The sequence below is a fragment of the Mustela erminea genome, chromosome 19 (genome assembly GCF_009829155.1).
Source record: "Mustela erminea isolate mMusErm1 chromosome 19, mMusErm1.Pri, whole genome shotgun sequence".
NCBI classification, from domain to species: Eukaryota; Metazoa; Chordata; class Mammalia; order Carnivora; family Mustelidae; genus Mustela; species Mustela erminea.
The window spans coordinates 8427487-8442619 of NC_045632.1; the positions used below are offsets into that span (position 1 = coordinate 8427487).

Below are 15133 nucleotides of genomic sequence, written 5' to 3' on the forward strand. Positions count from 1 at the left end.
CCAAGAAGAGGAGGTGTCTGTAGCTCTCCAACATCACATCCCCATACAGTTGTCACTGTGGGAGGTCAGGCATCCCCACTCATCCTTGGAGAATTCTATGGCCACATCCCTGAAGGTCAGCAGTCCCTGTAATAAATGCCACGGTCAAAAGTGGCCATTGACACAGTTCACGATGTATCTTAAGATTAAAGTTGGAGTTAATGTCACCAGTTAGAACCAGATCCAACCTTTCCTTCTCCCTGAGATGCGTGTGGAGTTAAAGAAAAACCTATGGGGCAGAGGGCTGCCTGGTTGAGAACTTTCACTCCCAGAAGTCAACTCTATTGACTACACAGAGGTGACAGCCCTCCTTGCCCAGTGCAAAGTGTTGGAATGTGGGAGAGGAGCCAATGGTCAAGAAATTCTAGACATGTTTTGATGTGAAATATTGGGGTTCTGGAGTGAATGATGAAGAAAGTATTGTTGAGATAGCCATGGTACAAACACTGTGGTCCTAACACAAGTGGAGAGGAATGTGAGCAGGGCTGGTTTTATGCTTTCAGGTGGGGAGGGGGTGAGGGATAGCAGGAGATTCTAAGGAATTTGGAAGCAAGTTTCCAGGACCCTCAGGGCCTCCCAGCTGGTGTTTTGATGAGGCCACTCACTGTTTAATAACACTGTAGTCTGGAGACCCTCCAGATATCTCTATCAGTGGCCCCAAACTTGAAGGATGGTGCCTGAGCTACATTTGAGGAATGGAGTTCAAGTTTTCAAAGCAATTTTCATATGTTAAAGAGGAATTACAGGATCCTGGAGGTCTATTGTTAGGCTAAGGCTGCTTTTTGCATCCAACAAAACAGTAACCTTGAGGCAGTTTTGAGTTCCCTGAGGAATGTCCTACTCTGCCTTTCTCAGGTATTTATCAACAGACTGGAAGTTGAAGGACAATTTATCTTATCCACACCTCTTCTGACTTTGTTCTCAGAAACTAAAAGCAAGGGGGATCCAGATAGTTTAGTTGGTTAAGGGTCTGCCTTCGGCTCAGGTCATGATCTCAAACTCCTGGGATAGAGCCCTGAGTTGAGCTCCCCACTCAGTGGGAATCTGCTTCTACCTCTTTCCCTTTCATCACTCTCAAGCACTCTCTCTCTCAGCTGAGAAAACATTTAAAAGGAAGGAAGGAAGGGGCGCCTGGGTGGCTCAGTGGGTTGAGCCGCTGCCTTCGGCTCAGGTCATGATCTCAGAGTCCTGGGATCGAGTCCCGCATCGGGCTCTCTGCTCAGGAGGGAGGCTGCTTCCCTCTCTCTCTCTGCCTGCCTCTCCGTGTACTTGTGATTTCTCTCTGTCAAATAAATAAATAAAATCTTAAAAAAAAAAGGAAGGAAAGAAAGAATGAACCTACAACAAGAGAAATACAGAATAGTTTACATCTGAAATGCGACAGTTCCTGCATATTCCTCAGTATCCCATGTTCCTTACAAATAATAGGAGGGAAAATAGGTACATGACAGGGGAAAATCTGGCAGACAGCACCAAGCCAATGAAAGAAGTTCCCATCAGCTGAATGGAAACAAATGTTATCAGCGCCTAATGCACATAAAAGGACACATCATCACTGGTTTTTTCCACTGGGCTGAAAACAGGATTTCAGAATATAAATCTGATTTTGGACATACAGTAGATATACCTAACCAAGTGAATCACTATACGATCTGTAGAGGCTGCTTTTAGGCAAGGAGGCTTGAGCAAAGGAGTGGAGGAAGGGTCCCAGTGTCCCCTTGGCTGAGTCCAGACAGGCCCAGCAGGGGACCCACCTCAAAACTAGCAAGACCCTAACGAACCAATGGGCTTCTGACAACCAGGTACAGTGAGCAGAAAGGAGCAAGTCCCACAGGTTCCCCAGAACTCCTCACCTTCCTTCTCCCAAAAAGCAACCCCCACACACTGCCCCCTGCAGACAAGCTCTCCTGTGCCCCGCTGCCTGCTGATCTCTTAGGTCTTCAGGAAACTTCCACCACCTTTGTCCTGCCGCAGCGGAATTCCGGCAGTGCTGCCGGACGAACTTCAGAGCTAATCGTGGACACTCGTCTGGGGCCCCAAGCGACTGAGAGAGACAATACACTGAGACAGCACAGCGTCCCTGTGCTACAAATAGTTAGTTTACTCGTTTCTTTTCTTTGAATTTTTAAGATCTATTTTTATTTTCGTCTTCTTTAAAGATTCTATTTATAGGGGCACCTGGGTGGCTCAGTCAGTGGGCATCAGCCCAACACACAAAGTCCTGGGAATGCCTCCTACATTGGGGCAGTGGGGGAGTGTCTTTGCTCAGCAGGAAGCCTTCTGCCTCTGCCCATAACACATCCTACTTGTGCTCTCACTCTTTTTCTTACCAATAAAGAAAATTTTTTTTACAAAGATTGTATTTATTTCAAAGAGAGCCAAGTGAGAGAGCACAAGCAGGCAGAACAGGAGAAGGGGAGGAAGCAGCAGGATCCCTGCCCACCTGGGAGCCCGATGTGGGGCTGGACCCCAGGACCCTGAGATCAAGACCTAAGGTGGAGGCAGAGGCTTAATCCACTGAGCCACCCAGGTGCCACAATAAGTAAAGTTTTGAAAAAATTATTGTTATTTATTTCAGAGAGCAAGAGAGAGACCACAAACAGGCAGAAAATCAGAGGCAGAGGAAGAAGCAGGATCCCAGCCCACCTGGGAGCCTGATGTGGGGCTGGATGTCAGGTCCCCAAGATCATGACCTGACCTGAAGGCAGAAAGCAGACTCTTAACCAACAGAACCACCCTCGATCCCCAAGACTGATTTATATTTTAGAGGAGATGGGTAAGGGCAGGAAAAGGAGAGAATCTTTAAGCGGACTCCCCTCTGGGCCCAGAGCCAGAAGCAGGGATACCAGTTCAGGACCCTGGGATCCCGACCTGAGCTGCAATCAACAGTCCAACCTTAGTTGACTGAGCCCCCAGGCACACTCCATTAGTGGACTTTAAGTAGAATATCTCTTTCATGTGCTGAAGATGAAGACACTCACACCCCCTTTCTTAGAGTGAGAAGTTTCCAAGTTTTTCTGGACTCCACTCATCGAGTTTATGTCTGCATTTCTTTATTCCCCGGCTGCACACAGCTGATTGAGAATCCAGAGGAGCCCGAATGAGAGATGATATCCCTCCCTGACATCCCAGGACCAGACCTCATCAGCCACAGGAATCTCAGACTCAACACCTTCCCCTCTGGATCTGCCACCAATGGAATATTGTCACTCCCCGTGGGACTTTAAATAAAAGTGACAGCGGCTGATGCACTACCAAAGCCAGGTTGGGGACACAGGACAGAAGGCTCTGGGACATAGAGAAGCATTCTAAAGAACTAACCGTGAGTATCACTTCTGACCACATCTTAAGAATGGGCGAACGCAGAAGCGAGAAGCACCCAGATTCGAGGCATCCACATCTGCAGCTTCTAAACGCGAGGTTCTGCAGAGAAACAGAGGACACGGCTCCGCGGGGACACCAGGCTCACCTGAGAACTAGCCATTTCTGCCTTCACCTCCACCTCTAGATTCCGTCCTCACGAGGGATCTGGGGGTAAATCACAGCTGCATCAGGAGAAAATGCCCTGAAATCCAGCAACAGAGCTCCTTCTCCTCACACCGCTCGCCTGCGGGCAGGACTCGGAGATGCAGAAAAGGCCCAACTTCCCAGTCCTCTGTGTCCGGAGCAGCTCAGAAACTGTGAGCAGCCAGGAGGACACCCATCCCTGCGTTTACCTCACCTGCTTTGTGGGGAGGGAAGGGTCCCCTGCCACCGCCACTCACAACTTCAGCATAGGAACCTCGGGCTGCAGGGCCCCGACCCTCCCAGACTTATGGAGCAGAAACCCTTTCACCTCCCCAGGACCAAAGCCGCAAATCCACTCTCAGAAAACCAACTGACAGAATCTGAAGGGGAGGCCCACAGAGGAGACCCTTTCTGAAACTCCACAGGTGACCCTGCTGGGAAGGAACAGGGGAGGTGACCAGGCCAAGCAGGGCAACCAAGGCTGGGGCTGGGAGCCGAGTTCGAGCCCTGCCTTCTCCACCATCAGAGTTTCGGGAGATGACAGGTTTTGCTGCCCTGACCTGATGAGGCCTCCTTGGCTGGCAAAGCAATGAAGCTAACGCTGCCCTTGATCCCTGGCTCTGTCTGAACGTTCTATTCTGGGGCTGAAGTGTGGAGGTTCAGTTCACACAACAGAATGAATGTGAGGAGAGGAAAATTTGTTTTTCCTGTGCTGTTCTCAATTCTTCAGCTGGTCTAAGACTTAAAATGATGTAAGACATTTTCAGTAGAGAAAACAATGAAGTTCTTAATTATGAGAATGAGAAAGACATGAGGCACAAAGACAGGTGATTGAAGCTCCTGTGTCACTGACTTAAGAAGGAGGAGATGGATTTAGAATTTCCAAAGAGGGGATTATATTCAGAGGAGAAAGGAAAGATGAAATATTTATCAAACAATGTTTGTCCTCAAGGAAGGCAACTCTTCTTTTTCTTTTCTTTTTTTTTTTTTTTTTTTTGCAGTTTTATTATTTTTTTTTTTTCAGTATTCCAAGATTCATTCTTTATGCACCAAACCCACTGCTCCATGCAATACATGCCCTCCTTAATACACAACACCAGGCTCACCCAACCCCCCCCTCCCCTCCATAACCCTCAGTTTGTTTCTCAGAAACTACAGTCTCTCATGCTTCATCTCCCTGTCCAATTTCCTCTAACTCACTTCTCCTCTCCTTCTCCTAATGTTCTCCTACTAATGTCCTTCCTTATGCTCTGCAATTAAGTAAAACCACATAATTGGTGCTCTCTGCTTGACTTAGTTCACTCAGCATAATCTTCTCCAGTCCTGTCCATGCTGATACAAAAGTTGGGTATTCATCCTTTCTGATGGAGGCATAATACTCCATTGTACATATGGACCATACCTTCTTCATGCATTCATGTGTTGAAGGTCATCTTAGCTCTGCACATTTGGTGACTGTGGCCATAGCTACTATGAACATTGGGGTACAGTTGGCCCTTCTTTTCACTGCATCTGTATCTTTGGGGTAAATATCCAGGAGTGCAATTGTAGGGTCCTAGGGTAGCTCTATTTTTAATTTCTCAAGCAATCTCCACACTGCTTTCCAATGTGGCGCCACCAACTTGCATTCCCACCAATAGTGTAAGAGGGCTCCCCTTTCTCCACATCCTCTCCAGCACATGTTGTTTCCTGTCTTGCTAATTTTGGCCATTCTAACTGGTGTAAGGTGGTATCCCAATGTGGTTCTGACTTGACTCTCCCTGATGGCTAATGATGATGAACACTTTTTCATGTGTCTGTTACAGGTGGGCAACTCTCTGTGATATAAACTGTTAATCTCTGGTATCCATGTAGGAAAGAACATTAGGGTTTGAAGCCGATGGCAAGAAAAGATTTCTTGAGATGTCTCTGGTGCAAAAGGTGTTTTATGAAAGCATGGGGACAGGATTGGGGGGAGAAAGAGCTGCACTGTGTCATGAGGCATGGGCCACTATATACTGTCGCCCTCGGCCCGCAAGAATGACAATCAGCCTGGTATGGTGTTAATGCTTCATCCGTTTATTTCGTCAACTTCCTTAGCTTATATGCGGCAGGGTGACCAATAAGGGGCCAAGCAATGGGGAGAGCCAATGAGAGTCCTGTTACTATGCTGATTAAATTTGAAACAACCAATGACTATGTCCTCCTTTAGGCGATTCCTTCTAAGAAGTTCCAGCAAAGCAGATTCTAAAAGATGTTTATGATGAGTCATTATTCTTGCTGAGCTTATGTAGGCCAAGTTTGTGATAATTTAAGGTAGAAACTGTTCTGGGTGGTGGGGAATAATGTTGGTAACAAAGGCAGAAGAAAATTTATTGCACTTCCTTAAAATCAACAGCCCACTGAGGAGTTCTTGAAACAGGCAGAGTGACCTTCCTCCAGGAACTCAACTCCTTGCTTAATATTTTGCCAAGGGCAATAGGCAATTTTAAACCAACCCCAGGATTGGAATCCTGTAAGTCTCCTTTAACATATAAAAACTCCTTTGGAAGCTTCTGTTATATCTGCCCCACAAAATACATGTTTGCCTTCATCCTCCAAGCTTATGGCCCGTGGATATAAATCTTTTGGGTCTCATGACTGAGATTTTACTAAGCAGTAATAAAGACGCTTTCCTAACCACAGCTAGCTCCCTCAAGGTGTTGGAAACCTTGTTTCCAAAATACCTGGGAGGCTTAAGCTATCTGTAACAACCTTCCACATGAAAGTATATAATGAGCCACTTCTCATGACCCCAGGGCAGCTCTTTCTGCCCTTTCTGCCCACAGGTCCTGTCTTCTGACTTTAGTAAAGTTTTGTTTTTGTTTTTGTTTTTTTGTTTTTTTGCACCAGAGACAGATTGAGAATTCTTTCTTGGCCATCGTTTTTGAGCCCTAATGTCTTTTCTACAGAGAGTTGATACCAGACATTAAACTTTTAAGATCGTGGAAAGTTTCCCCAACGGATTGGCAAACCGTTATTGGATATGCATTTCCTATTTCCTGCGAATATATGTCCCCTGTTTGAAATTCTATATCCTCCCTCCTCGTCCTGTCACAGTGGCACAGAAGCTCCAGTCACCTGTCTCTAGCTTCATGTCCTTCCACTTCCCATAATTAAGATTTTTTTTTTATTATCCTTAAACTGTCTTACATCATTTTCATTACTAACAGGCCAAAGAACTCAGAATGGAGCTAGAAAACCAAGTTTTCCTCTCCTAAATTCACTTCTGTTGTATGACCCGACCTCCACATTTTAGACCCCAAATCTAATGTGAACACGGAGCTGGGGAACAAGAGGAACAGCAGCTTCATCGCTTCGCCGGTGAAGGAGACCTCAGCAGGTCCGGCCGGCAAACCTGCAGTGCATCCGGAGGAAGGAACTGGGGTTTGTAGGGCAATAGAGAATGTCACCAGTTTCCGCAGGAATTTTGTCTATGCTTCCCGCCCTGTTCACCATGTTGTCAGGGCGGAACCAGGTTCCTGAAACAAAGATGGGCTGAGAAGGGGAGAAGGGAGGTTTGCAGAGGGGAGGTTTGGAGGGGAGAGGCAAAGTGTCATTTAGTTTGAACTGGAGTCTCCCTGAAGCATTAATGCAGCCATTTTCATTTCTGTTCAGCTTGATGTTCTGAAGTGATTTCCATTTGAGTCACCAGGACAACTGTAGGAAGACCACTTCATATGTTCCAGTGAGAAACTTTTTGGTATTTTTTAGAATGGGTAAAATAACAAAAAAAGGCTAAAAGATGAGATTTCATGGAGAATGTTGAGGAATCCGAATTCTCCTATATTGCTGATGGTATGGTAAAAGTACATTCAGTTTGGAATACTGTTTTGGAGTTATATATGAAAATAAATATTTACATAATAAGGGGAGCATTTTGTCCCCCTAAAATATATCTTTGGCCTAAGGATTATATTACGCTGGTATTTTAAAGAAAGGGTAAAGGAAAAGATCTGAAACCCAGAATGTTTCCCTTTGTGAGAGACTTTGCACTGATAAGGGAAGACATCACTTGTAAGGGTGCTTCCCTCTGTGTGGCAGAAAGATGGAGGAGGTGTCAGTCTCCAGACTGATCACTGGAGAAGCCATGGAGTTAAATGTGGTCACATCCACAGCCTTGGTTTCCCTGCTTTGCATGCTCTCCTTCCCAGCTGCTTCCCAATAGCATCACTGTGGAGACCAAGAAAAACAAGACTGTACCCACCTCGGGTCTAGCCCTGAGGTAAGTACAGCCATCTTGACAAAGCAAAAGCTGGCTCCTTGCACCCACTCTCCACCTGCTCTGCTCCCCTCGACAGTATGTGTGAACAAAAGCTTAACTTGCAGAAATCACAATCCTGCAAGACCAGAATCTCCGTCGGTTTACAAATGTCCTAGGGATTTACAGCAAAGAAAGTTAAGTTTCTTCTAAGCCTAAATCTCACTAACAAGGACTCTTGATAAGAGGAATGTGACATTCCACTGATGAAGTCCCAGAACCTAAGTCAGGTTCGGTGGGGTGAGGTTCGGAGCTGACAGCTAAGAAAGAATTCTTAGACGTCTCTGGTGCAAAAAGGTGGTTTATTAAAGCTCGGGGACAGGACCCGTGGGCAGGCGGAGATGCAGCTGCCCCGGGTTGTGAGGGATGGCAGGTTCTGTACCCAGCGGTTGGGGGAAGGTGAGGGGAAGGAAGGTTTCATATGCTAAAGAGGGCCTACAAGGTGCGAGGATTCCTGAGGCCTACTGGAGGCCTTGCCCTTGTGGCTTGATCAAAGTCTTTAGGCCAGCCATTAACATCAAGATAGTTGGGAGACTTTTTGGTGTGATGTCATAATCCTGCTATCAATTGTCTTTGTTAGTGAGATTTAGGACATTTGTAAGCCAAGGGAGACTCCTGTCTTGCAGGATTGTGAGCTCTGCAGGTTAACTATTTGCTTATTGTTCATGGCAGTCAGGGCTGCCTGAGGAATGTAACACTTATGACTGAGGGGGAGCCGATGGAGAGGGGGTGCAAGGTGCCAGCTTTTGCTTTGTCTTTAGTCAGCCTCGTGCTCCCTCATCACCACCATGAAACTCCCAGTTGTCTTCATGTTAGTGCCTCATTAGAGAAGAAAATGGCCTTGGCTTGGTAATATTGAGGCCTCCAATATCCTGACAGTCTTCTTTACCCTGATAGCCCTTCTGAACATCCCCTTTGTCCTCACCCACCACCGAGTCCACCCCTACTCTGCCTTTAAAAACTCTGGAACTGGTTCAGCGTCCAAGTCCCTACTCGGCTGTGTGGGGTATACTTGGGCCCAAGCTTAAGCATGTCAAATAATCCCTCATGCGATTGCATCGGTGTCCTTGGTGGTCTCTCAGGTGTGAATACTCGGGCATAACAATCACCTGTGCAATTTCAAGAAGAATCTTACCTGCTGCCCCTCCCCCTCAGAGTCTGTCCATCCATTTGATGGAAACCACAGTGTAGTGTTACTTAAGGGCGGCAGGAGATCCTCAGTGAGGCCAGGGTGTGAGGTTATTTCTTTATGTTTTTAATTTTTTTTTCTGAGAGTGGAGAGCAGGCTTTGGTCCACGGGGAGGTAACCAGGTCTCTGCTGCGTGAGTCTGGGAAGGTGAGGCCCATGGAGCACCCTGTTCCTTGGCTGAAGCTGAATTTGTGGGCATTTGGGGGGAGGCGAGGCCCCCTGAAAGCTGAGAAGGAAAAGCCAAAGATTAGTCTCGCGGTAGGAGCTCATTTGAATAGCTCCTGACACAAAGGACTAGGAATTTGGGTCATTTCTGCGTTTCAGTGTCCTGCCTCCTGGGAAGCAGTTTTGATAAGAGAAATCCGTGCTCTCAGGAGGCTGACCCATCCAGCAGGGAATCCCAGTTCCGGCCCCGGGCCCATTCCAGGGGGGGGGGGGCCCCCCCTCCCCCCGCCACCCCCTGTCCTGCCGGTCATGACCACAAGAATAGCACAGATGCAGAAGTAAAAGTGCTTAAGCTCCCCTCTTTGTGCCCAGGGCTCAGACCCTGGGAGAACGGTCACCCTCCTCTGTGCCCGCTGGTGTTAAGTTAACTCCAATCCGCAAGGTCTCCCAGGGCTGCACAGTTCCTTGGCCAGGATCCAGCCTGGTCCTAGAACAGTTTCCAGATGCACAAGCTCTGTTGGTGGCCTTAAGGGTATTTCCCCCGATGCTGCTGTGATTTCTCCACAGATACCTTGTGGGAAAGAAATCCAGAGGACGAAAGGAAAGGAGAAATGGCCAGTTCTCAGGTAAGCCTGGTGTCCCAGGAGAGGCCATGTCATGTTTTCCTCCTGAAATTCCTTTTAGAAATTGCAAATGTTGGTACCTGTAGTTCTGATGTTTCTCCCTTCTGTTTTCACCTGATCTGAAGATCTTTCCAGAAATGATCCTCAAGGCCAGGTCTTCAGAACCCTTCTCCCCTGTATCCCGGAGCCTTCTCTCCTAAGTCTCCAACCTGCCTTACAATAGGACAGCAGCAGCTGTCACTGGGAGTTAAAGTCCTGGAAGCACTGAAAATAGTTTCTGAGTGATAGACGCATGTGGGCGGGGGGCTTCAGTCTGAGATTCCTGCTGCTGCTGAGGTCTGGTCCAGGGCGATCAGTGAGGGAAAACCTTTCTCCTTTAGGCCCTGTGTGCTTGCTTTTCTCAGCGCTGTGTAGCCCAGGGGACAGGAAATCAAGAAATAACCTCAATGGATTTGTGTCCAGAATAACTCTAGATGTTCTCTGAGAGAAAGTGTGGGAAGGGGGAGTTCTTGAGACTTGCTCTTTAGAATGTGAAGTAGGTATTTTATGTAAAATATATTAGTTAAATTACACTAGAGGGGAACCTGGGCGTTCAGTCAGTTAAGCCTCAAGACTGTTGATTTCCCCCCCGGGCCACAATCTCAGGGTCCTGGTGATGAAGTTCTTGAACCTAGGTGAGGTTTAGTGGGGTGAGGTTTGGAGCCGATGGCTAAGAAAGAATTCTTAAGATGTCTTTGGTGCAAAAAGGTGGTTTATTAGAGCACGGGGATAGGACCCATGGGCAGACGGAGATGCTGCACCAGGTTGTGAGGGATGGCAGGTTATGTACCCTGCGGTTGGGGGAAGGTGAGGTAAAGGGGGTGATGTTAGTCTCTAAGGAATTTTGGAAGCAAGGTCTCCAGGACCTTGAGGGGCTAGCTATTGTTGGGAGAAGTGTTATTCATTACTAGTAGTAAAAATCTTCTTGTGAGACCCTTTAGATGTATATCAGTGGGCCATATGCTTGGGAATGATTCTTGACACTATCTTGGAGATCTAAAGTTTCACATTTCTCCTATCAAGTGTCCTTGTTGGTGAGATTTGGGTTTAGAAGAAATTTAACTTTATTTAGGGCTTGAGGAACTGAGTTATTGGCCTCTGGAAATTGTGCTATTGTTAGATAGCTTCTTTGTTGTAAATCTCTAGGACATTGGTAAACCAAGGGAGATTCCTGTCTTGCAGGACTGTGATCTCTGCAAGTTAACAATGTGTTTTTCTTTTAGGGCAGCCAGAGGTGCCTGAGGAATGTCACACATATTACTGAGGGGAGTGGGTGGAGAGGGGGTACAAGGTGCCAGCTTTTACTTTGTCCTCAGCCAGCCTCCTGCTTCCTCATCACTGGGATGAGCTCTTTCTTTGGCTGCAGGCTCAGCTGGGAACCCCCTTGAGATTCTGTTCCTCTCCCTCTCCCTGGCCCTTGCACTAAAGTGTAAATGAATCTGTAATTAAGATTATGCTGCCTCATAGGGGACATGGAGACTCTGTTGTCTAAATGTGGTGTCTCTGCTGGTCAGGTGGGGGCCCCCGAACCCGGGTCCATGATTGGGGTGGAGGAAGTCACGTGGGCTTGGAGAGTTCACCTGAGTAAGAACCACGCTCTTTGCAGTTCACAGAATATCCTGCGGGAGGCAGGAGGCAGGTGGCAGAGGAGAGAGAGGCTCTGTGCAAGGAGCAGTGGGTGTGGTGGGGGCTCTTTTTAGTGTGGGAAGGTGAGGAATTAGGGGGCTCATGGAAGTTTCCCTCTTCTGGGCACTGTCCCTGGTTGTCAGTAGCTCATTGTGATGAAGTCCCAGAACCTAAGTCAGGTTCGGTGGGGTGAGGAGGTTCGGAGCCGACGACTAAAGAAAGAATTCTTAAGATGTCATTGGTGCAAAATGGTGGTTTATTAAAGCACAGGGACAGGACCCGTGGGCAGGAAGAGCTGCTGCCCCGGGTTGTGAGGGTAGGCATGTTATATACCCCACGGTTGGGGGGGAGGTGGTGAAGGAATGGGAGATTTCGACAGAGTTCTCACATGCTAGGGAGGGCCTACAAGGTGCCGGGGGGAGTCCTTGCCCTTATGGCTTGATCAATGTCGTCTTTAGGTCAGGCATTAACATCAAGATAATTGGGGGATTCTCAGTGGGGCATTATGATCCTGCTATCATTCACATTCCCTTCTACCTCAGTCTCCTCCAGTTTATGGTGAGGAGGGAGACATTAGGGCTTCAGGAACCGAGAGTTATTTGCCTCTGGAAATTTGTGCTATTGATAAGGTAACCTCCCTGTTTAGGTCTCTAGGACATCTTGTAGAGCAAGGGAGATTCCTGTTCTGCAGGATTGCGATCCCTGCAAGTTAACTATTTATCGTTTTATGGCAGTCAGGGGTGCCTGAGGAATGCTACACATATGGAGGGGAGTGGGTGAAGAGGGGGTGCAAGGTGCCAGCTTCTTCTTTGTCCGCAGCCTTGGTTAGTTTGGGCCTGTGCCTCCTTTGAGGGGAGTCCCCAATGGGCCTGTCTGGGTTCAGCAAGGGGGTCACTGGGGCCCGCTCTCCATGCCTTTCCTTAAGTCCCCTTGCCTCAAAGCAGCTGCTACAGAAACTGTAGGTGATTGAACTGTATATATATCCTCTGTTTTCATAATGAGATTCCTATTTCGAATTCCTGTTTCCAGACCACAAAAAAAAAAAAAAAAAAAAAAAAAAAAAAACCAGTGATGGTGTGTCCTTGGGTGTGCCTTGGCACCGAGATTATTTTCTTTCCACACTTGGTGTGAACTGGATTTATTGTCTTGCTGCTCTTTGCGAGATCATTCCCCTGCTATGTTCATATTTTCTCTCCCAGTCATTTGAAGGAAACGTGGATGTACTTAGCAGTATGCCGAGATCATCACAATTCAACTGGAAATGCCTTTATCTGAGTTTCTCTTGCTTGCAGCTTTTTTCTTTTTTTAAGAATTATTATTTGAGGGGCGCCTGGGTGGCTCAGTGGGTTAAAGCCTCTGCCTTCGGCTGAGGTCATGATCCCAGGGTCCTGGAATCTGCTCAGCAGGGAACCTGCTTCCTCCTCTCTGTCTGCCTCTCCGACTACTTGTGATCTCTGTCTGTTAAATAAATAAAATCTTTAAAAAAAAAGAATTATTATTGGAGAGAGAGAGAGGCTGAGAGCGCACATGAGCAGTGGTGGAGCGGGACAGGGAGGAGTAGACTCCCCGCAGAGCGGGGAGAACATGTGGGGCTCCATCCCAGGTCCCTGGAAATGGGACCTGAGCTGAAGGTGGAAGCTTAACCAAGTGCCCTTGATCGTAGATTCTGAGAAGAACCAAGTCAAAAGAGGTGTGCATAACATTAAATTTCCTTCCACTCGGCGCCATTGGTAAATACCTGAGTAGGCAGAGTAGGACATTCTTCCTGGAATTCACAACTGCCTTCATGTTGATGTTTAATTAGAGGAGAAAAGCAACCTTAGTTTCTCAGTAACCAGAGTTCCAGGATTCTGAGAGTCCTCCTTAACATAAGAAAATCCTTTTGGAATCTTCTTTATCTCTTTCCCCCAAATGCATGTTGGCCATCATGCTCCATGCATGTCCCCCACTGATACAGATCTACAGGGTCCTCCATCCAAGGTTTCACTCAACAGTAGTCACTTACTACTTACTAGTAGTAAGTAGTCACTTACACTAGTCACTTACTACTACTCATCATCACACCAGCTGGGCCCTCAAGGTCCTGGAACCTTGCTTTCAGCTTCCTTCATGATGGCTGTGCTCCTGAGCCACTTACCATTTTAGTGCAGACTGAGTTCCGGCTCACACCCCAGTGCAGCATCTCTGACCCATGGGGCCTGTGCCTGTGCATCATCAGGAAGACCACAGCTTTGACACCAAAGACATTTCAGGAATTGTTTCTTCATCATTCACTCCTGCACCCCAAGATTTCACATCAGAAATATCTCATGATTCCTTCTGGAATATTGGTTCTTCTCCTGCATGCCAGCAGTGTGCACTGGACAAAGAGCGCTCTCACCTCTCTGTAGTTGGTAGGGTTGACTTCTCGGAGTGGAGGTTGTCAATCAGTACTGCCCTCTGTCTCATGGGTTTTTCTTTTATTCCACACTCATGTTCTGGAGCAGGGAAAGTCAGGTCTTGGGTTTAGCTGGTGACATTAACTCCCACTTTCATGTTAGGGACCATCGTGAAGTGTGTCAATGGCCACTTGGTGACTGTGGTATTTATTGCAGGGACAGCTGGCCTTCAGGGATGTGGCCATAGAACTCTCTCAGGAGGAGTGGGGATGCCTGACCCACACTCAGCGGCAACTGTACAGGGATGTGATGTTGGAGAACTACGGACACCTCTGCTTCTTGGGTGAGAAAGACTCCTTCTAGATTCCCCAAACCACACTCTGGGTTTTCTGCTTCCTGTGAAGATTGTCTCTTGGACAATTCCTGTTTGAATAACTGGAATTCAGATCCAGACAGAGAGGGGAGTGCGGAGGGGTTTGTACATGTAGAGAAAAGCCATCATCATGTGTCCTTTTCATCTTTAGCTTCTCAAGGTAATACCCCCACTTCTGTAGATGAGTTGCAATTCTAAACACTTAGTGGCAGAGATGGTGCGGCTCACATGTTAAACTGAAATTTCCCTTTCTTACTATGTCTATTTCTTGGAAGTGCAAGTCAGGATGTGAACATTGGAAATGCCGCCTCTGTGTTCTAAAGGGACTGTTGGGCAACAGCTTTTGGGAAACCATTTTCTAGAATTGTACAATATCCCCTCTTCTGTGCTGAACACAATCCGGATGGAAAGTTAGAATCTCTGGCTATACTCATTTTCCTTTTCGCTCGTAAACAGGTCTCAATGTGTCAAAGCCAGGCCTGATCACTTTTTTGGAGCAAGAGAAGCAGCTCTGGGATATGAAGAGAAAGGAAACCATAGGCTTCCATCCAGGTAGGTGAGGATAAATGAGGCAGATGACAGAAGGGAGGCCCAAGTCTGAAGGAGGAACATAGACCTTAAGCTATGGTGCCACTAGCTGTCCTTGAATGAAAATCAGTTGGAGACATGCCCGGTTTTATTTCTCTCATGCTCCCAGAGGGATATCTACTCTCCCACATTATCAAGTTCTTGCATCCTATAGGGATTCTCCTTCAGCTCCAGTGATGGTCTGCCACATCCACAGGAAGGGCCAGGAGACTCTCCTTGGAGGGGGAAGCCCTCCCCCCTCCCCGCCTCAGCCTGAGAGCTTCTCCATTGCTTTGAGGGCCCTGGGGAAGGCATCCTGTTTCTGAGGACCATATGCTATGGCCTTTG

General features: G+C 47.4%; 3 protein-coding genes across 3 annotated transcripts in view; 2 read left to right on the forward strand and 1 right to left on the reverse strand.

Annotated features, from left to right (window-relative positions):
• The window catches only part of LOC116579132 (zinc finger protein 11-like), a 1039038-nt gene that overhangs the window by 186211 nt on the left and 837694 nt on the right, over positions 1–15133 (reverse strand).
• LOC116579165 (putative protein ZNF720) overlaps positions 1–15133 on the forward strand; it is a 794777-nt gene that overhangs the window by 104766 nt on the left and 674878 nt on the right. The gene's annotated exons all lie outside the window — the stretch shown is intronic.
• LOC116579167 (putative protein ZNF720) lies at positions 7772–15044 on the forward strand. The gene is made up of 5 exons (XM_032324163.1): positions 7772–7789; positions 9747–9805; positions 14062–14188; positions 14675–14770; positions 14961–15044. Exons 2-5 carry the CDS (start codon positions 9791–9793, stop codon positions 14981–14983), a joined length of 261 nt encoding a protein of 86 aa, XP_032180054.1. The 5' UTR covers positions 7772–7789; positions 9747–9790; the 3' UTR covers positions 14984–15044.

Bases quoted from the DNA above. Each gene is read 5' to 3' on its own strand.
- LOC116579167 (XM_032324163.1), top strand. The intron at 14,189-14,674 runs GTGAGAAAGACT...GCTCGTAAACAG, and splicing joins CGGACACCTCTGCTTCTTGG to GTCTCAATGTGTCAAAGCCA. The intron at 14,771-14,960 runs GTAGGTGAGGAT...TGCATCCTATAG, and splicing joins AACCATAGGCTTCCATCCAG to GGATTCTCCTTCAGCTCCAG.